Raw genomic sequence first — 25,484 nt, 5'->3', positions numbered from 1 at the left:
GTGAATTGTTTCACCGTCTAGAGAAAGTGCTGGGTAGAAGCAGGATTGGGCAGGCCACGCTGAGTGGATCTGGGGAGCAGGGTGAGGGAGATGTCTAGAGGTGAGAGGTGATTCGAAAAGAGACTAGCTTCCCAAACAGATGAGCCAAACATGGAAGAGAGACAAGCAGAATCCCTAGAGTCTGGAGGAACTCCCTGAAGCCAAGGAGAAACACCAGTCCCAAACCAAAAGGAAGTTGTTTATAGAACGCTAATGGAGGAAACGAGGGAAGCTGCTCTCCAGGGATGGTTTCTTAGAAAATATTTATTTAGGAAACTATCCACTCCCTGCCCTCCTTCTGTGCTGTGGGTCTTGGGCATCATTCATGACACTTGGTGCTGTATCTCCACTCATGCGGGGTCCAGTGCATTGGCTATCCTCTGCTGAGAGTCCCTCTGGCCACTACAGTTCTTGTGTTCAATACTTGTCCAGGCCTCTGCCGCTGGGTGTCCAGATGGAGTATAAGGGTAACCAGGCTTTGGTTTACATGCCCCTCCCAAGGCCTGCCGGAGTAGCATCAACTGGGGCTCTGTCCTCGTCCTGTCTGGATGTTCAGGGCTGGAAGCGCGGTGAGCTGATGTGAGGCTGGTGGAAAGCATGGGCGCTGTACACCACCTCGGGAGGTGACGGGGTGCCACTGGCCAGCACAGAGCACAGGGGCTCGTGGCTGCTCAGCACGGACGAGAAGTACTTCAGCTCCTCCGTGAGTTGTTTGATCTCTTTGCGCAGAGCTGCGTTCTGTTTCTCCAGGTCTTCACTCTCCTGCGAAGGGACAACCGGCAGGATGGTGAGTGTCAGCACATTCATGAGAAATTATATCCCCACGAGGATACATGCACGGGGACACATATGTTTGTTGGGTGCACCTGTGCATGCGGGGTTGACCCATATGCAACTGCCGAGAGCTGTCTGTTTTGACTAATTAAAAATAGCAATTTCATCGTCCAATCTGCCTCTTTCCTATTTTATAACAAAACACTGGAGGTCGGGTGGTTTGTTTAGCTCGGAGTTCTGGTGGTTAAAGGATAAGGTGACTGAGGGCCATGCATGGTGGGAAAGGTATGGGAAAGTGGGGAGTGGAGATATGCTTGTGTGTAAGAAAGAGGAGGGGTTTGAGTCTCTTTATAACCATCCTCTTGTGGTGCCCTACCCCATCCCTCAGAAGCGAGAGAGACAAGCTGGGCATGGAGGCACAGACTGTCACCCTAGCACTCAGCATGTGGAGTCAGGAGGATTGGGAGTCGGAAGCCAGCCCGGGCTAGAAAGGAAATATAGTGAGAACCTGTCACCGTGTCTCTAGATGAACAAGCCTAAAGGACTGGGAAACCCGCCAAGTGTGCGTAAGGCAATGAAGCCTTAGGTTCAATAGCAGGGTACTGAAAAAGGACAGAGGGAGAGAGGGAGGGAGGGAGGAAGGGAGGGAGGGAGGAAGGGAGGGAAGATTGAGAGAAGGAAGGAAGAAAAACAATAGAAAAGAAATCTTAGGGTGTTAATATACCTAAAATAATATACCTACTATAACCATCCCTCGCTGGCACCACACACTCCCAACACTGTTGCTCCACTAGGGACCAAACATACATACAAGTTTGGTGGGGTTAAACCATGGAAAACCCCACCCAGGTAGGGCTCATGCGTGTGTGTGTGTGTGTGTGTGTGTGTAAACCATGGAAAACCTCACCCAGGAAAGGGTGTGTATATGTGTGTGTCTGTGTATAAACCATGGAAAACCTCACCCAGGTAGGGGTGTGTTTGTGAGGTCACACTTGTGCTCTTTTACAAGTATGTGTACAAACATGCCTGCATGTTTGCTTCTGGGCTGAGAGTGGCAAGCAATTGGGCCAGATCCTGAGAGAGTGGAAATCAGTTTGTGAACCTCCTTTCGCACCCCCCCCCCCACCTTGTGTTCACACATCTCAAGCACTGCCGCTTCCCTCAGGTTCTAGAATGTTTAGAACGAGCCTTTCTGAATATCGAGGCTCTATAATGAGCTTGGCGTTCTCTTCTCCTCCCACCTGCCCACAATTGTTGAGTTTCGCAATCCTGTTCCAAACCAGCCCCAACCTTGGACAGTACCCAGCAGACACTCTGTGTTTCTCTCAAGTGTACACCTGTGATGAAGTTTATAAACATAGGAAGAGATTACCAGCAAATAACCATGAAATGGAACATTTATGACAATATACTATAATCGGAGTTACTGAAGACTTCTGAATTGTTGATTTCTGGAACTTTCCGTTTAGCATCCTCAGACCACAATTGACAGTGGATTAACTAAAACCATAGACGGGAAACCTGAAGTAAGTCCTGTGCTCTCCATGTAAGTATAGAAGCAACGAGCATTGTGTTCAGATGCATCTTTCCCTGTTGGTACGGGGCGGCATCATTTACCAGCTGCCACGACACGCTGGGTACATAGCAATTGCCGAGAAGCAATCGCTTCCCCAGACCATGTGATTCCCTGAGTGAACAGATACCTGCTAAGTCCTGGGGTCTCCTCAACTCCCCAGAAAGGCAATGGCGCTGGATGAGCAGAAGAATCTCAGCTGGGTTCAGAAGTCACCTGGCGCTAGCAGCTCTTACTTTTGCAGAGCTGGGATTTGAGGAGAAATTTCTCTTTCCCATGTGTGTGTTGTGAACACACATGTATGGGTGCAGGTGCATACACGTGAGGTGTATGTGTAGAGGGTGTAGAGGTTAGAAAGACACACCACACACACACACACACACACACACACACCCCTTGTATCTTCCTTTCACAGTTTGAGACAGGGTCTCTCATTGACCTGAACTTCCAGCTGGCCCACAGACTTGCACAGATGGACCTCTAGCCTCACCAAGGCAGAGGTTCCAGGCACATACTCCCTCACCCCACTTTCTACGTGGTTATAGAGAACTGAACTCGCTCACGGTAGTGCTTTATCAACTAAGCCATCACCCCAGCTCTGGAAATCTGAGCTTTTAACAGGTGTCTTAGGTCATTCTCAGGCAAGCTTGAAAATTATAATTAATAAAATACTGGTTAAATATGATACAAATAATTATAAAATATGCTTTCATTTATTCAACATGTATTAAATGGCTGCTTAAGCACCAAATGAACTTAAATGTTTGTTGACTGACTGGCTGATAACATCAATTGTTGGCATGAGAGTGTTGACTCAAAAGTATAGCGGTTAACAGATATAAGACAAGTTGACATTTAAAATTTGCCCTAAATGATCCATCAGGAGTGAGCTGAAGGCTGATGAGAGATGGAATTCATCACTTACACGGCGGGTCATGTAAAACCAGTGCAGACTGCGTCTCCTTTTTAAGTGGTGGAGGACCACAGGACCCTGACCTTTCCCATCAAGTTGGCTTCTATTTCTTTGGAAGGTCAGTGTGAACTTGCTCAACCTCAACATTCAGAAAGCTTTCTGAGTTACCCAAGGCCCTTAGTGGGGTGCAAAGGAAACCCCATCTCCAGAGTGGGATGAGGGAAGCCAGAAGCTGGATGGTGGCCAGTCCCTGGCTGCTGCTCCTGCAGACTGTGACCAGCTGGGCACTTCACCGATTCGTGTTTTCTGGCACATTCCAGAGGGAGGTCGGCAAGCCCTTTACCAGGAAGGCACGCACTACCCCTTTACTGAAAGGTGGGCGAAATGAACCTGGTGGGGGGGGGGGTACGCTAAGACGGGAATTGGGGCCCCCGGAGTCCTGGCCTTTTCCCCGCCCCCTCTGAGAGTTTCCATTGGTGACAGCATTTACTGTAAGTTCAGTGCTCTGAAGAGCCCGGGCAAACCCCGCTGCCAGGAGGGACGAACTGGGTGGGCGGGTTCTGATCTTTTCTCCGCCTAGAGGCAGGCCCAGCTTTCGGGAAGTGATTGCCACTAGACCTGCGGATTCCAAAGCCCCAGGTGGGGCAGGCCAGAATAACCACTGCCCGCTCCCTCTAACGGGGGCGCAAAGTTTGTCTTTATCTCGCAAAGCCAGACTACTTCTTGCAAGAGAAATGTCTGTAAGCTCTGGGCCTTGCCCACACCGGCCACTCCCTAGAGAAAGGCTTTGGCTTTGACTTCCCTTGCAGGAGGAAGTGGCTGATCTGGGCCCCATCCCTCTACTCTGCTGGGGACAGCAGGGGCCCGCGGAAGAGACTTACATAGCTAAAGGGACAGTTGGGGGCCGCTGTTTATCCACAAGAACAACAACCATACCCCCAGACTTCCCAGTGTGGGCAGGGACCAGAACTCGGGAGGGAGAACAGTGAGGGGGGCCTGAAGGAAATTTCCTCTACCCGGCCGGCCTCTGGCCAAGTGGGGAGAGCTAGCCTGCCTCCTGGCGCCCTGGAGCTTTTCACTTTTCAGAACGTGATTTGGCACATCAGGGTTCTCACAATGCCTGCGCTGTCGGTATGACCATCCTACCAGGAGGCCAACTGAGTCCCCAGAGCAAAACCATACCGCCCAGTTTCCTAAAATGCCCACAGGCTGGGGGCAGCAGCTGTGAGAAGGGATCGCTACAGAGCCCCCCCCCCTCCCCCGCCATGCCCACCCCTCATTAACGCGTCTTCTCAGAAGCGTAGAAGCCTCTGATGGTGGACCCACGGCCAGGAAGGAGATCTGCCTCCAGTTGGATTCTTTTCTGCCTCCCCTGCATTAAGGACCTGACTGCTGGTCTAGTGGCTCCCAGGAGCAAGGAGAAGACCTCAGCTCTCCCCCCACCCCCACGCTTCCTGTGTCCTCCCAAGGAACAACAGTTTTGGCGATCATTACACACACAGTCTATGACCCCATACGACACCACATAATACCACATGCTGAGCCAGTCCCACCCCTGAAGCCACAGAATTGCCCACTTCCATCCTGCCACCCTGGAAAGGCCCTCCACTGAGGCCAGACCATCCTCCAACGTGAGCCAGGGCCTGGCTCCACGACAGCAGGTGGTTGGCCCTTGGGGGATTGGCTTTCCTTATTGAATATTGAATACAGTTGCTTCACTTGAAGACAAGATGACCCCCCAAGCTTAGCCAGATACGGGGTGCTCGGGGGAACACTAGTAATGCTGGTGACTAGATCTGGGGTAGGCTTGGGTGTTTCACTGTTACAGGGTCCACAAGACTTCTGTTGGGCCACTAATGTGGATAGTCACAGAAACGGGCTGTCTCTAGTTTACCCTTGAATTCTCCAATATTTCAGATTCCCAATTGGCTACCTAAATGTATTAGTAGACTAGAGCCTGTAACCACCCCCCTTCCAGCCGTTTGGGGTTCTTTGTGCATGTGTGTGTGCGTGCGTGTGTGTGTGTGTGTGTGTGTGTGTGTGTGTGCACGTGCGTGTATGTGTCTCAGGCATCAAGATTTAAGTGTGTGTGTGGGGGAGAGAGTCTTCCTAGCTAGCCTGGAACTGTCTGTGTAGACCAAGATGGCTAAACTCACAGAGATCTGTTTGTCTCTGCCCCCTGATGACCAGGCTTACAGGCGTGTGCCCTTGATCTGCTCTTTTAAGAATTTTATAGTTATCAACACATTTAATCTCTGTAACACCATTTGTACAGCATGTAACATCTCCCTTTTACAAAAGGGGGAAACTGAGGCACAGAAAAGTTAAGCAACACACTGGAGGTCACACAGCTTGTACCTGCCCTTTGCCTCCTTAGCCCCCTTGCTACAACCCGAAGAGCCTGAATTACCCCTGCTGGGGTCACTTGCCAAGGCCACCATCCCAATCACCCTGCACTCGCTTCTCCAAATGCTAATGTTCACAGCTCACCCTCCCTCACCTGTGGGGTCACCTGATGCCACTTCTATGAAGAGCTGGGGGTGGTTAAGGAGGAGGCTTCCTGAGGCATGGGAACATTGTGGGAAATCCCCTGTTGGAGGGCCTGAAGAGGAGGTCACTCAGAGCGCCTCAGCTGTGGGGAATCCCCAGGCTGGTCCCTCAGCCCCAAGCAGCTGAGCTGAAGGAAGATTGGGAGCAGCTGGCACCTCCTGGCTGGGGTCTGGCCTGAGCTCAGCAGGGACTCCCCAGACTTATTCCATAGAGCTCTGCTCTGCTCCCGCCGGCTCTTAGGGGGAGCTTTGGCCTTCCTGCATTTTCCTTATTGAAAAAAAAATGTATTTTATGTGCATGTTTGCCTACATGTATGTTGTTACACCATAATGTACCTGGTGCCTATGGAGGTCATAAAAGTTTATCAGGAGTTATAGGTGGTTGTGACCCACACTGTATGTGGTGCTGAACATGGAACCCAGACCCTCTGGAAGAGCAGCCTCTGCTCTTAACCACTGAGCCGTCACTCCAGCCTCACCTTCTTGCATTTACAAAGAGCCTTTTCCAGAGGTTGCACATAACCCCGGCGCCTCTCCTGCTCAGAGGAACGCACATACTATCATTGGCATGATGAGCTTGCAACTCACATGCATTGGAGCAGGTGCCAACAAGTGCCACATGTCAAGAACACGTGACAAGTGGAGTCCACAACTCCTGAAGAATGTTTCCAACTGAGAGGTGGGCTGCTGCTCCCCAGGAGAGGGAGGGCCAGGCCTCCATTGCCTCTCACCCAAGGGGAGGAGTCACCACATACTGAGCTCTGGATCTGTCTTCAGCTCCCAGCTGGTCAGCCACACCAACCGTGCCTCAGGGCCCTGTCTAGTCTGGAATTGGAAGGTTGTTGCCTGGGCCTCATTTTTCCTCATAGTTTGAAAGACACTGGAGCTTGGCTCACTCAGCATTCGCTCCAAACACCCCACTGCTTTCACCTTGAGAAACAAACACCCAGCTTCCTTGCCTCTGGAGCAAAGTGTGCTCGAGTTTGTGCAAGAGTGTGCGTGTGTGTACGTGCGAGCATGAGTGCGTCTGTGTGCCTGTGTCTGTGTGTGTGTGTGTGTGTGTGTGTGTGTGTATATATATGACAGAATTATGACTGGTGATATGTAGATAGAAGGAGAGGGACAGGAGATTCTCTTTCATCTTACATGGTAGAACCACTGGGCAAGGACAAACCCACCCTCCTTCAACACGAAGAGATGCCTGGAGGGTCAGCAGCCGTGTTGAGGCCATGGCACAGTCTGGAGGGCTTTGTTTTTCTGTCTCAGATCTGCTCTTTCCATTCTGAGCTTCTTGTTATGTAAGAAAAAGAAACCATGGCTAGCCACTGCCTCCCCTTGATGGCCTATCTATTACGTGTAGGTGACTGGACTCCTAAGAATCCCAATCCAGAAAAACAGAGCACAGAGGCTTTAAGCGGCACGAGGAGCTGGACGGAGGACCGGGGTGTTCACACACTTGGCTGTCCAGGCTGACTCCACACAGTCTGCTGCGTGCCCCAGCGGCTTCCATTTATCTAATTTACCTCTGCCCGTGGCTCTTCATCCATTTCTGATGCCCCAGGTTGCTTTTAGCACAGAGTCTCTGCCATTGGTCCCTTTCCTCCCTCCAGATCCGCCCAGCTTCTGCTTTGAGTCATACTTCATCTCCAGTGTTGGGGCTGGAGAAAGTCTCCCTGCATCGCTGCTGCCGTCCCCTGTCCCGAGGCCACTTTCAGCATTGTCCTGCTTCATTCTTTCCAGAACACTTCTCAAGCTGTGTGATTGACAGACTCTACAGTCTGGGCCCCACCCTGTGTCCCTCAGAGGCCCCAGTTTCATTGTTCTGCATCAGCACGGGCATCAAGATATCAAGATTTTAAACAGACTTCCCTGACATACCCAGTACTTAGCCCGATTGAGAATCATGTTCACTGTGGGTTTTTAACACCAGTATAATAGCATAGCTAGTAATTATTCAGTTTATTTCATTAAATATATATATATATATTTTGCTTTGTTTTTAGATTTTTGTTTTTCAAGGCAGGATTTCTCTGTGTAGCTCTGGCTATCCTGGAGCTCACACTGTACACCAGGCTGGTCTCAAACTCAGTGATCTGCCTGCCTCTGCCTCCCAGGTATGGCCCCACCACCACCTGGCTACATCAAATATATATTTTTATGAGTAACATAAAACAAAGAATCTTAGAGTTGGATGAAAATTTCTAAAAGGAAATTTCTAAAACACTGGGATTTTAACATACAGTTGGTGAAAACGATGTTCAGGAAAGCTCTTAAAGGGTTAAATTTATTAATTGTGATCATTACTGTGTGCATGAGGACAGGCATGCATGAGCCATGGGCAGGTCTGTGGAGGTCAGAGGTCATCTTTCTGGAGTCAGTTCTATGAGTTCTAGGGATCAAACTCGGGTTGCCAGGCTGTGCAAGTTTCTCCCTTGAGCGTCTCTGGCCCCAGTACCCCAGGTTCTAACAGGGAGCGTCAGGAGATGGGAATTCATGGGACTCTCATTAGCTAAACCTTGGTCATACTAGTTCTCCTCAGGTTGGTGAGCTTCCCCCAGGGCAGAGGGAAGCTACCTCATCTTCATGGTTAGTCCACAGTGATGGGACAGGGACGGAACATCGTAAATGCTCAACAAATTTGTATTGTTGTTTGCCAGCTTGGGATGAGGCAAATGCCTGTTGAGGTCGCAGGCATGTGACCTCCAGGTGATGCTTTACCCAGCCTTCCAGCTTTAACAGCTTCTGCTTTGTACCTCGGAACAGTTGCCAAAGAATCTAAGGTTGCTTTTTCAAAAGGCCCAGCCATGTAGAGAGGGAGACTAGCCAAGTTATACCACTCTGCCACTACCTCAGCTTTGAATGTAATTTTCCTCACGTGGGCTTGACCAAGCCAAGGCAACTCAGGCAGATACAGTGCATGGCCCTTGTGGTAAACGGCAAACTTAGAGTTCTCATGAACACCCCAACAGAAAGACATAGTTCTCAAGAGGAGAAAACACAGAGTGGATTTGTGTGTTTCCCATTTGTGATAAGAGTTCATATTCCCTACTGAAAGGCCCTTAGCTTGGGAGGTCTAGGCCCTAGTTGGGGAACTGACACTGTTGTTCTGATAAATTGCCGTCTATCTGCCTTCTTAATCTTTATGTTGATAGCCACAGACCAGTGCTGCCAGCAAGCTTGGCCAGAGAGAAGCGCCTTCTGCTGTGGTCAGCGATTATTGTCACGGGACAGAGTGCCGAGAATAAGGGACTACTGAGTACTCAGCCCCAGAGTATCAATATCAACTCCCAGCCCTTCCACCAAGGCTCAGAGAACTCCACAGAAGAGGGGGCAGAAAGAACGTAAGAACTGGAGGATGGGAGCGGGGGAGCACAGGGAAACGCTGTCTGCTGGGTGTGGTGTGGCCATTCAACTTACAAACTCCCTGCAGCTGTCTTGACCTGACAGGATCAGTGGACAGTCCAATGGGCAACTTTAGTTGGACTCAGTGATTAAAACAATTTTTTTTTTAAAAAAAAAAAAAAGAGAAAAGGAAGGGAATGTGTTGGGGAGATTAAAAGGAGAGAGTCGGGGTAGGATATTCAGTAGGTGCTGTCTAAACATAGGAAATGATCCAAGAATTAATAAAAGATACTCTATTTTTAAAAAAAGGTTTAAGTTGAGAGCCCTCCCCAACCTGGATTAGAATGATCTTTGTACGCTCCACCTTCCCAGCCTGGGTCCTCCCTGCATATCTGATTTGTCCCTGTCACTCCGACTCTGTGACTCACTGTCCTTTTCTGATGCCCCAAGTCTCTGCCGCTGGCCTCCTGTCCCCAGATCTTCCCAGCCTCCTCCTCGGTTTGCACTTTATCTCCAGAGTCAGGGCCTTGGGAAAGGCCCCGACGCCCCCATTACTGCCCTAGCCCTGCCCCGAATTCACTTTCAATATTGTGGTATTGCATTTTCTTCAAAGCGTTTTTCACAGGGTGTAGTTAATGAGAGCCTCTATTTGTCTGGTTTCCTGACCTACAGTTGACTGGAAGGCCCATGAAGCCAAGGACTCGGGCTTCCTTGCTATAATCTCAGTGCCCAAGAGAACCACACATGCAGGAAACTGGCCAATACTCGCCAAGTGGATGGAGCATTTCTGCTGGTGGGTGCCGAGACACGGGTCTACCTTTACCGTCTTCTGGAGCTCCCTGCTGATTGACAAACAGGGGGACATGTTCCTGAGCCAGCTGAGTCCTTCTGGGTGCTGGAAGTTGCCTCCTGGTCCTAAGAATTTTGGCCCTCTACTTGGCTTTAAACCTTATCATTTCCTTTGTGTTTGTAAGTTGTCCAGGTCACTGTCCTCAGTTCCCCCACACTTCTGGGATGATCCAAGTCCACCTGCTGCTCAGGTGTGACGTTTACTATGTCCTTTTTCACTTCCCAAAGTGCTCCAGCTTGGAGGATCAACTACAAGGTCTCCTACCCAAGCCTGACAACACCTCTCCCTCAGTTTCCTTCAGAGTTCTCCCAACTTTGACCATTTTCCTTATAAATAAAAAATAAAGCAATAAAAATAAAAACATACAGTATACCTAGATTCAAGATATTAATTAATTAATTGGAGATAGAGTCTCACTACGTACCTCTGCTGGCCGGGTCCTCACCATAGAGACTATAGAGACTAGACTGGCCTTGAAATCAGGGGGATCCACCTGCCTCTGCCTCCTGTGTGCTGGAGTTAAAGGCGTGCACCACCAGGTCTGGCTTTAAGGAGCTTTCAAAATATAAAACACTCACCATCCTAGTCCCTAACACTTGTTTTTGTTTTGCTTTGTTTGTTTTGAGACAGGGTTTCTCTGAGTAGCCCTGGCTGTCCTGGAACTCACTCTGTAGATCAGGCTGGCCTTGAACTCATAGATCTGCCTGCCTCTGCCTCCTGAGTGCTGGGATTAAAGACTCGCCACAACTGGCCCTAACACCTGCTTTCATTACTACTATTAATTAGCATCTTGTCTTTTTAAACAAATGTGCCTCCTTGATTCTGTAAAATCTCGACCTTGGTGCAAGGACAGTTGGTCCTTTGTTTTTTGTCGCGGCTCTGTCGTGGCTACCCTGCCACAACTACCATCGTTGCATGGCTCCTTCATCAGATGCATGCTCAGCAATTCACCTGAAGTAGCCGCCTGGTGCGGGACATCGCAGTGGCTGTAAAATGTCCCTGCTGTAAAGAACACTAGAAACGATGCCCCGATGCACACTGGGCTCTGCCTTTGCCCTCTTCTCTCCGGGGATAAATTTTACAGGGATTAGTGGGGCAAAGGGCATCATCAACCCCCCAGTTTTCAGTAGGGATTGTTAAAAAAAAGAATCGTCTCTATAGCCAACAGTAAGTGCCTGCCCCAAGATGAGGGCAGTTCCTGGGATCTTACACTGCTGGACCCCATGGCACTCAGTGCTGGCCCAGGGGAAACGCTAAGTGTTAGGCTTTCTATAATAAATAATCTTGTCAATTAGTTTTGTGAAGGTTTCTTAATGTCATCTTACCAGTACAAGTTACCAATTTCTAATGAAGAAAAAAAAATTTTAAGAACAAAAAACCGTATATGTCTGTCTCGGTTAAATGGGGGTAATTGTTCTGGTCAGGGGACATCTGGCAAGTTCTGGATGTCATAACTGGAGGAAGACAGGTGCAGTGTCATCTGCTGGGTAGAATTTTACATTCTACAGCACACATGACAACCATACAATATTGTCAGAATTATTAGCGGACCTGGGGGTATGGGCCTGCAATCCTAGCTGCCTGGGAAGATGAGGCAAGAATATTGAAAGTTCAAGGTCTACCTAGGCTCTAAAATGAGTTTAAGACCAACCTGGGTGATACCTTGTCTCAAAAATTTAAATGTAGAGGGGAAAAAGACTAGAGGTATAGTTCTGTGGAGAGTGTTTGGCCAGCATGTATAGGTCCTAGACTCAATCCCCAGTACCGGGGGAAGAGAAAAAACTGCGAGACTCAAAATGTCAACCACCCTGAGGGTGAGAAACCCTGCCTCAATACGTGCTGTTTTCATCATCAGAGCAGAAAATTAGGTTATTTTCATTTGGCTAGGAAAAATGTGTGTAAGCTTTCTGTGTCTCTGCCCACTTATGGATTGGTGTCTTGATATTTTTCTTTCAAAAGATGTCCGTACTTTCTTAGTATGCACATTAAATCTTAGTGAATTTAATTTCATACTAATATTTTCTTTAAAGCTATCATCATCTTTGTGGGTTCTTGCCTTTAAATCTTCTAAATATGCACTTAAACCCCAGGCCTTCCCCACCTTAACGCTTTTTAGGGTCTCTTGCTGTTGTTGAATGTTCTAGAACTAATGAGAATCTTGCTGTGTGAGCATCCTGGCCATCAGTCTACTTCATGGCTATCCCTTTGTGAAATGACAGATGGGAAGAGCAAAACAAACAAACAAACAAAAACGGCAAAACCTCAAAAAACAAAGCTCAGAGTGACAGAACACAGATGCAGGCTGCTAGGGAGGCAAAAACATGGGTGTCCCTAAGAAAAGACATTAATTTCCTCACTGGTAACATGATAGGTTTGTCTAAAATCCCCCCGAGTTCCTTTTTAAATATTTTGCTCCAAGTATCGCCACAGTTCTTGGCATTTCCTCTACAAGCCATTACATAGACCGTGGTGAGACCCTCTGTGTGAAGACCAACTAAAAGGACTTTTATTCCTTTTATCCTGTGGACCAGTCCATCGCTGTGGGAAGCAGGGGCTGCACTGAGGATGGCCTCCTGAAGACACTTGTTGAACGGAGTAGCTGTCGGCTTGTGACCTGGTACCCACAATCCACTTTAGACAGGCATTCTTCAAGTGTGGGTACCTCCCAACCCTAACACACCAGCCCATCATCCTTGGATAAGTTGTTGGGGTGGTAAATTGCCTTGACATGCTCTTCCTCAACTAAAATAGCTGATTTGCAGAAGACTGGAGCTTTTTCTGATTGCTTACACAGCACAGACTTGTCATAATAAAACTGCGAAGAGTACCAGGAGTAAGGCAATTGCCCAAGCCCAGTCACCCACGAGTAACCACTATTTGTATTTTGGAGACTCTGCTTCTAACCCCCAACCCTCAAGCTTTACATTAGCAGATGGTGCCCTGCACACTCCTCATACCTTGCTTGCTTAACTCAGTTCAGTCTCAGAGACATCTTTCTAAGTCAACTGACATAGGTCTCCCCAGTCACGTCTAATGCCAGCCTCAAACTCTGTTGTAGAAATGTGTCACAGTCTGCTCAATACCCCGCTGCTAACCTTCTTCTGCCCAATGTTACGGCATCCATAGTGTTTGCTGTCCACAGACACCCATGCTGCAAGCATCCTATCTGTCCTCTTTGCCTTACACCTTTATAAGTGCAAGTACTGCCTCCAAGGGTCATTCTAGTGTACAATATTGATGCAATGCAACCTTCTAAAAATGGATACACATATCACATGTATATATGTATATATATATATGTGTGTGTGTTCATGTGTGTGTGTGCATGCTCCTGTACACACACACACACACACACACACACACACACGAGAGAGAGAGATCTTTATCTTGATGAAGCCTAAAGATGAGCTGAAAAAAACAAGAATTTTCGAAGACACTGATAAACAGTGAAGAATAAACTCAGCTAATAACCCAAGGAAGATACAAATAGACAATATGTTCGGTGGTTAGGAAGGATGGCTCTGAAGGTCAAGCTGTGTAACCATGGGCAAATTACTTAATGCAAAGGACTTATTATTATTATTATTATTATTTGCAGTGCGAGCGCTACACTGCTGGTAGGGTACCAAACACACAGAACCTGACCACGGCCAGGTGTTCAATTACATTTTTTAAAAGAAATTCAGAGTAATAGGGACAGCACGGAGGCGTCTGTTTTCTGGAGATGATTCACTGGCTTTATATCAAACTTTTAAAAGGTTGAACTAGCCAAAACATTCCTTCGTGTTTTATTATTTTAGAGCTTTGAATTCTTTATGCTAATAAGTCGTAGGGCATGGTCTCTCAGAGACAGACAAAGAACTACAGAAACGACAGAGGGCCCTGCGGAGCCACCTCAGCAGACCGAGAGCTCACCGTCTTTGGGAATTTCTCCACTATTTAGTTCCCCTCTAACTTGTGCTCATGTTTCATGGCATTAACTCAGTTTACATGAATTCCCTGTCACAGATGTCTCTGTCCTGAGCTGTGGCGAGACTCCTTCAGGCACCCACAGCAGCCATTCCCTGGTTCGCTACCTTTGAAGGGAGCCCTGGTTTCCAGTTTCCAGATGTGGTGTGGGCACTCAAGCTACCTTGCTTCAGTTCACCCTGGAGACCAGATCTCACGAGACAACAACACTCTCTGGGATGACGCTGCTGGCCACCCCCACCTCCTCTACTTTGAGCCTTCTCATGAACAATGCTTCTAAATTGATCTTGGTTCTGTTTTCACTCACCTTGGACATTGACGCAAAGTCAATGCCTAAGCTGGAAGGTGCCAGAGAGTATCCACTGGCAGCAGGATGGCCTGCCCCAGGAAAATGACTTGCTGCACCTTATGTACTTTACTTATGGCATTTCATCTCATACCGTGGACCTCGGGGTCACCCAAATCTCAATGAGAGTTGCCTCTCAAAAATACTGGGATAAAAGAGATTAAGAATGCAAATGATAGATACCCCTCCTGTGCTGTGGGACAATGGTCTGTACCCTATCAACTATATTTTAATAAATTGTTGATTGGCCAGTAGCCAAGCAGGAAGTAGAGGCGGGGTGACCAGGCAGGAAGTAGAGGTGGAGCAGTGAGAACAGGAGAATTCTGGGAAGAGGAAAACTCAGTCTACAGTCATCACCCAGACGTAGAGGACGCAAGATGTGACTGCCTCACCACCGAAAAAGGTACCAAACCACGTGGCTCACACAGACAAGAATAATGGGTTAATGTAAGATGTAAAAATTAATTAATAAGAAGCCTGAGCTACTAGGCCAATGAGTTTATGATTAATGTAGACTTCTGTGTGTTTCTTTGGGACTAAACGGCTGTGGGACCTGGTGGGACAGAAACGTCAGTCAACACTCCGGTCTTACAACTTCAGTGTGACTTTTTGGAAATAGATAACATCAGTAAGTTTGGGTGATCCATTTGAAACTTGCTTATATAGTTACTTATGCTCAAACAGATTAAAAATGTGGTTTGAAGCAAACTAGATACTGTATTTACACTTTTCCTACTTAAGAGTCTGGGAACTTGGGGCTGGTAAGAAGGCTCAGTGGGTTAAGGTGCTTGCTGCCTGGGACCTACACAGCGGAGGGATAAAACTGACTCCGGTGGGATGTCTGATGACTACCACACATGCATGGTGGCATGCATGCACCTTCCCCCCATAATAAACAAGCAAGCAAACAATAAATACTTCATTTAGAATTATTTAAAGAGGAGCTGGGCAGAGGGCTCAGTGGTTAAGGCTGTCTACTGCTCTTGAAGAGGACCTGAGCTCGGTTTCCAGTTCCTATGGCTCATAGTTCCACAGGGTCAACACCTCCTTCTGTCTTTTGTGGGCACTTGAACGTATGTACTTGCTCTCTCTCTATCTCTCTCTCTCTCTCTCTCTCTCTCTCTCTCTCACACACACACACACACAGCTTTAAACACCTTTGAAACTATTTTAGAAAAGGACATGATAGTCTTCTACATTCAAATGCAGTTCATTTTTAACAGTTCCGGAATATCCACTCAGAATGGACTATCACTTATTCAATCCCCCCTTTTTAAATAATTTATTTAAATGTGCCTTCGTGTGAAGGTGTCAGATCCCCTGGAACCGGAGCTACAGACAGTTGTGAGCTACCATGTGGGTGCTGGGAATTGAACCCGGGTCCTCTGGAAAAATAGTTCAAGTGCTTTTAACTGCTGAGCCACCTCTCCAGCCCCTCAACGACCCTTTTACTGATGGATATTTAACTAGTTTCCAGTCATTACAGATCAATGGTAGAGCATCTGCCTAACCATGCACAAGTCCCTGGGTTCTGTCCTCAGTACCGCCAACACAAAACCAAAAGAAAAAAAGAAAACCCAGCAGAGAATTACATCATCAACAGCGTCCTGGCAAACCGCTGGAGACAGGGAAGGGGCGCCTGTCATCTGAGTGCACCTGGTCTAGTCTGATGGGTTACAGCAATTGGTCTTGCTAAGGGAATGTGATGCTCACTCTCCCCTCTGCCTCGGCCATTTCCTGTGCCAGGGTCATCTTTCACCAGTCTGGCAAGGAAGTCTCACACTCCCCCTATTGGCATTGTCCTGAGGAGCCTGCCCCATCTTCACATAGTTAGGCACGTTCTATTTCTCCCTTTCTCTTACTCTGCACTCACTGCTGGCTTTCCTTTGAGATCAGTCACTTCCCTGGCTTAGAACTTTCACATACGCAGTAAACGCGCCTCTTCGGCTCTCAAGCTCCATAGCTTATTTCCTCCCAGTTTTCCATTTGCTTTTGGTTTTGCATATAGTATTTTGAGCTCTGTAGACTTTTAAAAATGTCTTCCCTTTTTCAAGATGGGATCTCACTATGTAGATGAAGCTGGTCTTGAACTCACAGAGACCCACCGGCCTCTGCCTCCCAAGCTAGGATTAAAGGCATGTGCTACCATACCCGGCCATTAAAAAAATTTTTTTGGTGTAATTATAAGTCATATTTGTATATCAGTATTTTCTTTTATGACTTTCTATTTTATTTGAAATTTTTTTTCATGCCAAGATATATTTTTAAATGTCGTATTTTCCTCTAAGATGTCTTTAGTGTCCTTAAAAAATATTTAATTGGTTTGTTGTATAAGGAAGGAGGGCTCCTGCCTTTTGTTTCTTCAAGTGACCAGTCAGGTGTCCCAACACTATCTATTGAATAATTCAACTTCTCTGACTGGGTAGAAATGTCACACTAATTGTTTTGTGTTTATATCTGTGTCTTAGAAACCATCACATACATTTCATAATTATGAAACTGTGAACAGAATCACAAGTACGTTTTGTGTGGACTTAGTCAATGCTGAGGACATTGTCACGTGTTTGTCCCAGGAGGCTCCTCCCCATCTCTGTCACCTGTAAAGCAATCAGGGCACCTTGCTTGATGACAGAACAGATATTCAAAATGCTAAATGGCAAGGATCTCAGAGTCTCACAGGAGAGGCTAGGCTACTGGGAGCTTTAAGGAAGATATTAGTGCCAACACGCGACATTAAGAAGACACCGGCAGTCCAGCATATATGAGGCTAGGACCCTATCCCTTACTTGATATATTACCAGTAACCCATAAACTCCGATTTTCAAATTCTTGGTGGATAAACCCTGTGGCCAGAAGATGGTTCCAAAACCTTATGTGTAGAGAAAGCGTGGAAAGGAGTCAAGGGCAAACTGAGACTTGAATCTGAACTCACTGGAGCAAGTGGGAACTTTTCACTTGGACGCACACACGTATTAAAGAGGGTGACTGAGAGGGGTGGCTGTCAGCAGGAGGACATGCAGAGTTCCAACCCAGCCAAACTCTCCACGTGTTGCCACAGGCTCATGGTGCAGCCTCTGAGACCTGTTCACTGAGTGGAACATGAAGGCACACTACAGTGTTCCAAAGAAAGGAGCGGGGGAAAGGGTTTAGATACAAGGAAACATGGATGCTGTAGGGATTGAGGCTGTGACATGAGTGTGGCCATGATGAACTCATGACCAGAGATTACTCAAATGCAGTTGTAACCAGAGCCAGCCTCTAAACATTTTGCTTCTACTTCTTGTCTTCCCAAGCAGACTGTGTGCCAGCTCAAAGACCTCCCCTGAGAGCTGAATTTACAGGGAAGCAGCCTGCAGCTAGAGACAGGGAGACTCTTCAGCTCCTTGTCTGGAGGGGGGCAGCACTCTGCCACTAGAGGCGACCAGGTGTGCACTGGGGGACCTTTTGTAGGGGGAGTGAGGACTGCAGAAGATTCTCAGGCATCAAAGGTGTCTGAGCTTTACAGCCCCTTTAAGAAGTCTCTCAGCACTGAGATTCTGTGGAGAAAAATACACACACACACACACACACACACACACACACGATACACATACACATACAATATACACACAACACACACCCAATACATACATATATACATACAGGAAAAATACACGTATAAAAGACTTAAAAGTATACGTATGTACATATATGCCTGCTCAATCTCTGTTTTCCTGCTTCTTAGACTGTCACTGTAACTCTGGTTGCACGGAATCGTTTGAGGATTTACTACACACCAGCCACCATACTGAGCTTTTCATTGGCTCTCCCTCCACTGGCACTTCTATCCCTTCCCCATTCTAGAGACAAGGGCCCGACCCGAAGGCCCATGAAGAATGTGCCAGGGCTCAGTCACACAGACAGCAAACGGCAGAGTGGCCATCCAAGCCTGGCCCTCCCTGCACAGAGAGCCTGATCTCAACTTGCTTCTTCTTTTAATATTGCAGACTTAGAAAGCTTGGAGGTGCTTCCCCACCCATGGCATTGTCCACTCGCCCAAACTAAGAGGATCTCACCCCATCGGGAAGTGTGGCTTTGTTGCCTTAAGGGCTATTAAATAAGACCAGCTTAAGCTAGTGAGACTGCTATGAGATTGTAAACCCAAAAGGAATCACTGGAAGTGAGTGAGTAGCAGGGGAGGAGACTGAGCACCCAGATTGTTGGTCTCAGTCTGCACTGACTAATTATATATATATAGTCAGATTGACATGCATCTGTCAGCTGAAAATGGCGTTGGCACATACTGGAGACTATGTTAAGTATCTATCAAACAAAACATGAGCGTAGGCACAGGGGTTAGGACATCCCATTCTCAGTTTCCTTAAAGCTAAAGAAGAGCCCTCCTTTTTGTCTTCTAAAACTATGTATTACTTGTTCTTTTTTGGGCACATGTGTGTGTGGCATGTATATGTGTCTGCTTGTATGTGGGCATTCATGTGTATGGGTGCATGTACATGTATGAGGCCCAAAGTAGATGTCAGTATCTTTTCCAATCTCTTCCCAACTTCTGGATTGAGTCAGGGTCTTTTGCTGAACCCAAGGCTTGCTGTTTTGAGCGAGTTTGGCTATTTTGACTTATCTGGCTAGCCAGCTTGCTCCAAGAGTCCCTCTCTCTACCTCCCATGAACTGGAATTACTGCCATGCCCGTTAGGCTTTCTGCTATTTATTTATTTATTTATTTATTTATTTAGACAGGGCCTCCCTATATAGTCCTGGCTACCCCGGAGCTCACTATGTAGACCAGAATGGCTTCAAATTCACAGACATCTGTCACCCTCTGCCTCCTGCCCATTTGGCTTTTATGTCAGTGCTGGGGACCTGAGCTCTGACCCTCATGCTTGCATGACAAGCACTTTACCCACTGAATCATTTCCCCAGCCCCGTATTACTTCTCCCCGACACGGTTAACACAGTCCGTTGCTATGCTAAACATTTGTTTCATCATCAGCTTATTTGGTTTTGGTGCTTATTGCACTTTTACCATCGAAGGAAACTTCTAGAATATAAGCAGTATGGGACTATTTTAGGAGAAAATGGGGGAAGGAGGATGCAGTGAAGAAAGAATGGCTGACCTGAGGAATTTTCTGGATCCAAACACTAAGCCATCTCTCTGGAGAGCTAGTCCTGCCCACCAGGTGTTGGCATGCTGACTGCTCACTTTGTTTTAGGGCCTGCACACCTGGTGTGTGCAAGTGTGTGTGTGTGTGTGTGTGTGTGTATGCCGCTTGTGGCATCTGTGCATCCACCACACTCCCGGGAGTACACTTGTTGGCACACTATAGTGGGAATATCAAGATGCAATATTTAGGGACTGCACTATGACTCTTAAAAGTGACCAAAACTGTTTATAGGGGAAAGGGAGCTGTTAACTACAGAAGGAAAGGATGGATGGAGGGAGGGAGGAAGGGAGGAAGGGAGGGAGGAAGGAAAAAGAAAGGTTGAGCAAGACACAGTGAATGGGGCAGATGATAAAGAGGAAAAAGGCTGGGAGCACTGTCCCCAGCTAGGACTCAGGGTCTCTCCTTGTGGCTGTAGGTCTCCCAGATGGGGCTGCAGTTCATTTCCTCCCTGCTAGAAAAGTTTGAGAATATTGGCCACTCAACCAGGATGGTGATTGCCCCAGGTAAGCGCCCTGAAGTGGTGTCTTTCACAGTCCCCAGATATACAGTGGAAATCTCAACAGGGAACTTTCATGATGTTGGGGAGGGGCAGAAGTTAGGGGCAGCACCATTGACCCCTTGCATTTGGGTGGCAGACCAGCTGCCTTCTGGAGGGATGAGATGTGCGGACCTGAAGGATTGGACTTCTCAAAGTTAACATCTAACTTCCTCCGAGCATAAGTGTTCTGCTCACAGTGGCTCTGGAAGGGTGGTGCTCTCTCTACCGTCCCTTTCTGAACAAGGAGGCTGTTGGCCTCCCTTACCCTGGCACTCTCCTGGGTCAGGAAGATTCAGCCTCTGGTCCTATTCTCTTCTACTGAGTGTTTTAATACATACGGGGAAGAAGAAGCCTTTCCCCCCTACCCCTCACCCCTGCAGGTCTCGCCCTGCACTTACTCTGCCCATGGATGTAGCTCCACCGCAGCGGAACCATCGAGGCTGGGTCTCACAGCCCCACTACTGTGGGATGCAGAGCCCAAGGCGCAAGAGCACAGTAAGAAGTCTGGTACTCACCAAGTGCAGGGTGTCGGCTTTCTGTGTCTGCCTCTGCCGACTCTTCTGGGCAGCGATGCGGTTCTTCTCCCTCCTTTGAACTTTTCTCACATCGTCGGATGAGTCCTAGGAAGCAGTGAGGGCAAGAGCTAGGTAGGCCCGTTGCCTTTCTCCCGGTCAAAACAGGCTACTGTTGCGTTCGGCTCGCTCCTCCCTTCCCTCCTTCTACCCTTCCTCCCTGGCCCTAAGTTCCTTCTGTACCCTCCATCGCCTTATTTATAAAACACCTGCCCCCAAAGACATTTTCTTCAGCATTCCCCACCACCCACCCTCAGATCTCCCATGGCCTTCTTTTGATCAAAAGAAGTGGAGAGAGACTAAGGCTTCAGAACGGCTGCTTTGGGAAATAGTTAAAACGATGAAACCTGTCCCACCCTCTCTGCCCTCTCCAGAGCTGCTCTACTCCTCACATTCCCTCTCTCTGGTGTGTGTGTGTGTGTGTGTGTGTGTGTGTGTGTGTGTGTGTGTGTGTGCGCGCGCGCGCACGCGCGCGCGCGAGCGCATGCCTGTGTGCCCCTTCTTCTGTTTTGTTTTTTCTGCAAACGTTGTGGAACATCCACTAGGTGCCAACTTCTGTGCGAGCGATTTCAGAGATATGGCGATACGATCCCCCAGCTCTCTGAGCAGGCACAGTCATTTCTAATTTACACAGGATGAAGCTGGGCTTCTCCACACTGGTCCCTGAGCTCATGGCCATCCAGGGGTATGGCATATTCTGTTGCTGATTCTAAAGAAAATAATCCCCTTTCCACCAGCAAGTTTCTTGTGCTGCACCCTTAGGCAGAGGGCCCCACCCCAGATCTCTCTTTCTTTCGTTCATCACCTTCGTTGTGCAGGCATCTTGAGACCTTCCCAGCCCTGAACACGATGCCCGCTACACATGAGGCTCCAATATAATATAATACAAATAAGTCTATGAATTGAGGTGGAGGTCGCCTGCTTTAGCAAGCTGCGGATAGGGCCTTTGGAAGACAAAGCGCTCTTCCAGTGCTCTCTAAGTATGTCCTACAGAAGACAGGGGGGATGAGCTTCAGCTTTGCCCCCGATACTACAGGATAGTGAAAACACTAAGAGAAGCCCTTCAACAACCCCTACCCTGAAAGAGGGGTCACAGATCCTGGGGCCAGGCTCTGATCCCCTTCCTTCTTTATCCAAAATTTCCAGGTGGACATTGGGTTAGAGAGAGCAAGAATGCACTCTTCCCACAATGCCGCAGGGGACTAGGTTACCATGGAACTGTGAGTAATTTCCTTTTTAAGAAGAGCATGGTACCATCTTCCAGGCAGTCTGAGCCGCTCTGATGCCATTGTGGGCAAGAGGCTGACTGTTTACCACTAGAGGTCTTCACCAGGATGGCTTTTTGGTTAGGGGCTTACGGTAGATGTGGTAACGGAAGATTGTTTATGACAGATGGGGAGGGAAGGGTTGTAAACTTTTACTTCAGTTGCAGCATTTTGGAAGCCCCCTGGCTATGTGTAAGGCAGGCACTCTATTGTTGAGCTGTATCTCTGGTCTGATATGTGTGCTACGAAAAGAATAAGGTTTTTAAGTTACTAAGATGTAGAAAAGTTTAATCCGTGGGTCTGTGCTGGATGAGGAGAGCTTACTAGATCTAGGGACGTCAAGAATGTGGTAGAGAGAGCTCCAGAAACTATGAGGTGGGAAAGGCATCCCATTTGAGGCACCCTCTCATGCTGAAACATCTTGGCTTGGTAGTTAGTCAAGACTCTAAGTCTGCCAGAATCCTTCCCTCCCTCCCTAGTTTCCCAGAACTGATATTAGCTTCTAGCGCAGGTCTTCAACAAACCTCCAGGGCCACTGCCTTCTTTCTCCTATCTGGAAGTCACAGGGACAAAGATCCGGGCTGTGACTTCAGCCTCCCTCCGCACTGGCTGTGCTAGTCACAGAGGCAGCCCTCAGCAGGTACACCTAGCCATCCTTTCCTTCCTGTCTACGTTGCTTCGGCTTACTGTATTTCTCTTTCCTCCCCTCGGTTCTGTCTGGCCCCTTGGTTCTTCCTGGAAAGCCACAAGTCTAGGATTTGTGTGGAGCCGGCCAGCGCCAGCAGCCTGCTGGAACATTGCTCTGCTAGCTGTAGACCCCTTCCTCTGAGTTCTGTGATAGTCATCCTGCCCCTTGCTTCCTAGAAAGTTTCACGGTGGGAACCTAAGTGTGGCAGAGAGGAGGCTTATGGCCAGGAGTGGAGCGGAGCAAAGAGGGTTTGTGGCGGGACGAAGACTCTGCCACTTGTACCTCAGCATAGCAAAAATACCACAACCAGCATCTGCTAGAGAGCACTACTTCCTTCTCCCAAGAGCTCCCCCGGGCAGGACAGGGGAGTCTGGCCCTCTTCCACCACCCCAAGACAATCAGAAAGCAGGGGATGGGGGGGGGTACCTGCTTGCCAGGGGGAGGAGAGCGGCTGAAGCTGGAGTCACTGCTGTCGGAGCTGTGAGGCATGGCTGTAATCTTCCGGGCTCTCCCACAACGTCCCAGATGCCTCTGGGCGATCGGCTCACTAGCTGGCTCCCCTTCCTGACTGCTAGGGGGTCACCAGCCCTCCACTTTCCACAGGTGCCTCCCCTGCTTGCCCGGCAGCCACCTCCGACAGACCCCTGCGTCCTCCTGTCTCTGGGGTGCAGAGGGACTGCTCCCCAAAGGGACATCTCGCTTACTTTGGGGCTTGCGCACACGCTCTCTCTTGTGGTTTCTGGTAATTCAAGCTGGAAGTCACATGGGCGGAAACGTCAACAAGTTAGAAGGTAGTTAGAAAATACATATCTGGGAAAAGACCACAGAATTAGGTGAAAGAAAAAAAATACACAAAACCCCAGTATCTTCCGGCAGTTTGAAAGACAGAGCAAACTCTCTTCAATTGATGGAGATAAAAGAGAAAAACAGCCAGGCAGGGAAAATCCCCAGCCAGAATTAGCAAGTCCTCTTCTGTCAACATGGCAGAGAGCGGGGAACAGCGGGAAAGAGTTTCCACCTTCTCACGACTTGATTTTTAAACCCAAATAAAGCAACAAGACGGGGGACCTCTTTCTGGGTTTCACCGGAAAGTAGCTGCCCACCCTGCTTTGGGTTGGGCCTCCCCCATTCACCTACAGGACAGTGCTGGTGGTCTGGGACAGAGGTAAGGAGGGCAATGTCTTTTATGGACTGCCACACATGAAGTTGGGACTGAGAGTCGCAGGGGGGCTCTGGAATGGACGCGAAGATGTTCATCCTGCCCCTTGCTTCCTAGAAAGTTTCACAGCGGGAACCCACAGGTGGCAGAGAGGAGGCATACTGCTAGGAGAGGGGGCTGTGGAGAAGTTTACCCTCACCGGTGCCTCTTAGCAGGACACTTCCATTCTCCCAAGAAAAAGGATGTTTTCTGTGGAGAGGGTCCTTCAGAAGTTCAAGGCTGACCTTGAATCTTTAAGACTCAAAATCATCAGGTCAGAACCGAGCAAAGAGAGAATCTCAAAACGAGTGACAGAAGCTCTGGACTTAGAGTCAGATCAACCCATACCCCACCCCCACCTAAAACCTGCCCTGCCTGCCTCTCGGAGCTACTACAATGAGCAGAACACTTTGAACTGTAATGTTTTCACACCCTGGAAAGCACTCTAGAAAGGTGGTCATGTTTGTCATGTGTGTCTTGACATGAGCAAGCTGGTAGTTCTACTGACCAATCCCAATCATAGCTGGGCACTTCTGCTATTTTAAACAGGTTTGGGGACTGGAGAGATGGCTCAGTAGTTAGGTAAGAGCACTAGCTGCTCTTCCAAAGGACTTGGGTTTTTCTATTCCCAGCACTCACATTGGGGGCTCAAAACCATCTGTATCTTCAATTTGGGGGCTCCAGTTCCCCCCTCTGCCCTCTTCAGGTACCAGGAATGCAGAGGGTACACATAAACACATACATGCGTGCACACACATATAGGCAAAACACTCATATACATTAAAATAAAATGTCTAGTAATGTTCCCAATGTGGTTCAAAGTCAAATGCTCACCTCACTTCATCTGAGGACTAATGATATATCTGGTCCCTAAAACATTTCCGTATCCACTGATTAAAAGTCTACCTAATGACAATATTGTGCTAAAGGGCAAATTTACCAAAATAAAAATCTCAACCCCTGTGGAATTTTTATTTAGTGATGAGAGGAGACAGAAAACGAGCGAGTTGACCTATATCAGAGGGTCAGAGGGTCACAAGGGTCACCGGTGGAAATGAAGCAGAATTGCAGAATTCCGAGGGTGGCCACTTCCGAAAGCCAGCCAGGAAGGGTGTGGTGAAGGGGTCACACTTGAGCAGGACCCCCAGGAAGAGAAGCAAGGATATCTAAGAGAGGAAAATTCCAGGCAGGGTCATCAGCACACAGCAGAGGTGGAAGCAGCAAGAAGGCTAGTGTCTCTGGATTAGAGGTCCGGAGAGCGCAGGAGATACGGTCAGCATGGTATGCGGGTCCTCGGTGTTGTTAGAGTCCATTGGAGGATTCTTGCCGTATTCCCAAGCAAGCGGAGAAGCAACCGCAGACCCACACTCCCACCTCTGCTCTCTTCCTACCTCAGTGATTGAGTTTGCTTCATGGCACTGACCGTAGCCGCTGATAATTTTAATGCTTGCTTCCTTCGTTGGAATGCTAACTCTGTTTGTGAGTTTCTTAATTATTTTATCAAATGGTCCTTGAGCATCTACCACATGCCAGGTGAAAAGTTTGACTCTTTTCTCTGAATGAGATAGTTTATCAATAAGTTTCCACTACGTAACAGACCAAGAACATCTTGATAACTTTAAACAAACATGTTCTTGGCTTTTGCATTTGTAAGCCATTTGGAAGATTCCAGAAGGCTACATTAGCTCTGATCGCATCTGGGCATCTC

General features: G+C 48.1%; 1 protein-coding gene across 1 annotated transcript; it reads right to left on the bottom strand.

The window, feature by feature from the left end:
- Positions 1-285: 285 nt before the first annotated feature.
- Positions 286-23,316, bottom strand: Batf (basic leucine zipper ATF-like transcription factor). Its single transcript, XM_050164638.1, has 3 exons — positions 23,005-23,316; positions 20,569-20,673; positions 286-801 (listed from the first exon to the last, which is right to left on the bottom strand). Exons 1-3 carry the CDS (start codon positions 23,065-23,067, stop codon positions 592-594), a joined length of 378 nt encoding a protein of 125 aa, XP_050020595.1. The 5' UTR covers positions 23,068-23,316; the 3' UTR covers positions 286-591.
- Between the last annotated feature and the right edge of the window lie 2,168 nt (positions 23,317-25,484).

Source organism: Alexandromys fortis, unplaced genomic scaffold (assembly GCF_014885135.2).
Source record: "Alexandromys fortis isolate MF-2015 unplaced genomic scaffold, M_Fortis_MF-2015_v1.1 scaffold_159, whole genome shotgun sequence".
Lineage (NCBI taxonomy): Eukaryota > Metazoa > Chordata > Mammalia > Rodentia > Cricetidae > Alexandromys > Alexandromys fortis.
The sequence above is the reverse complement of the archived record's forward strand: the minus strand, read 5'-3'. Positions and strand labels throughout refer to the sequence as shown.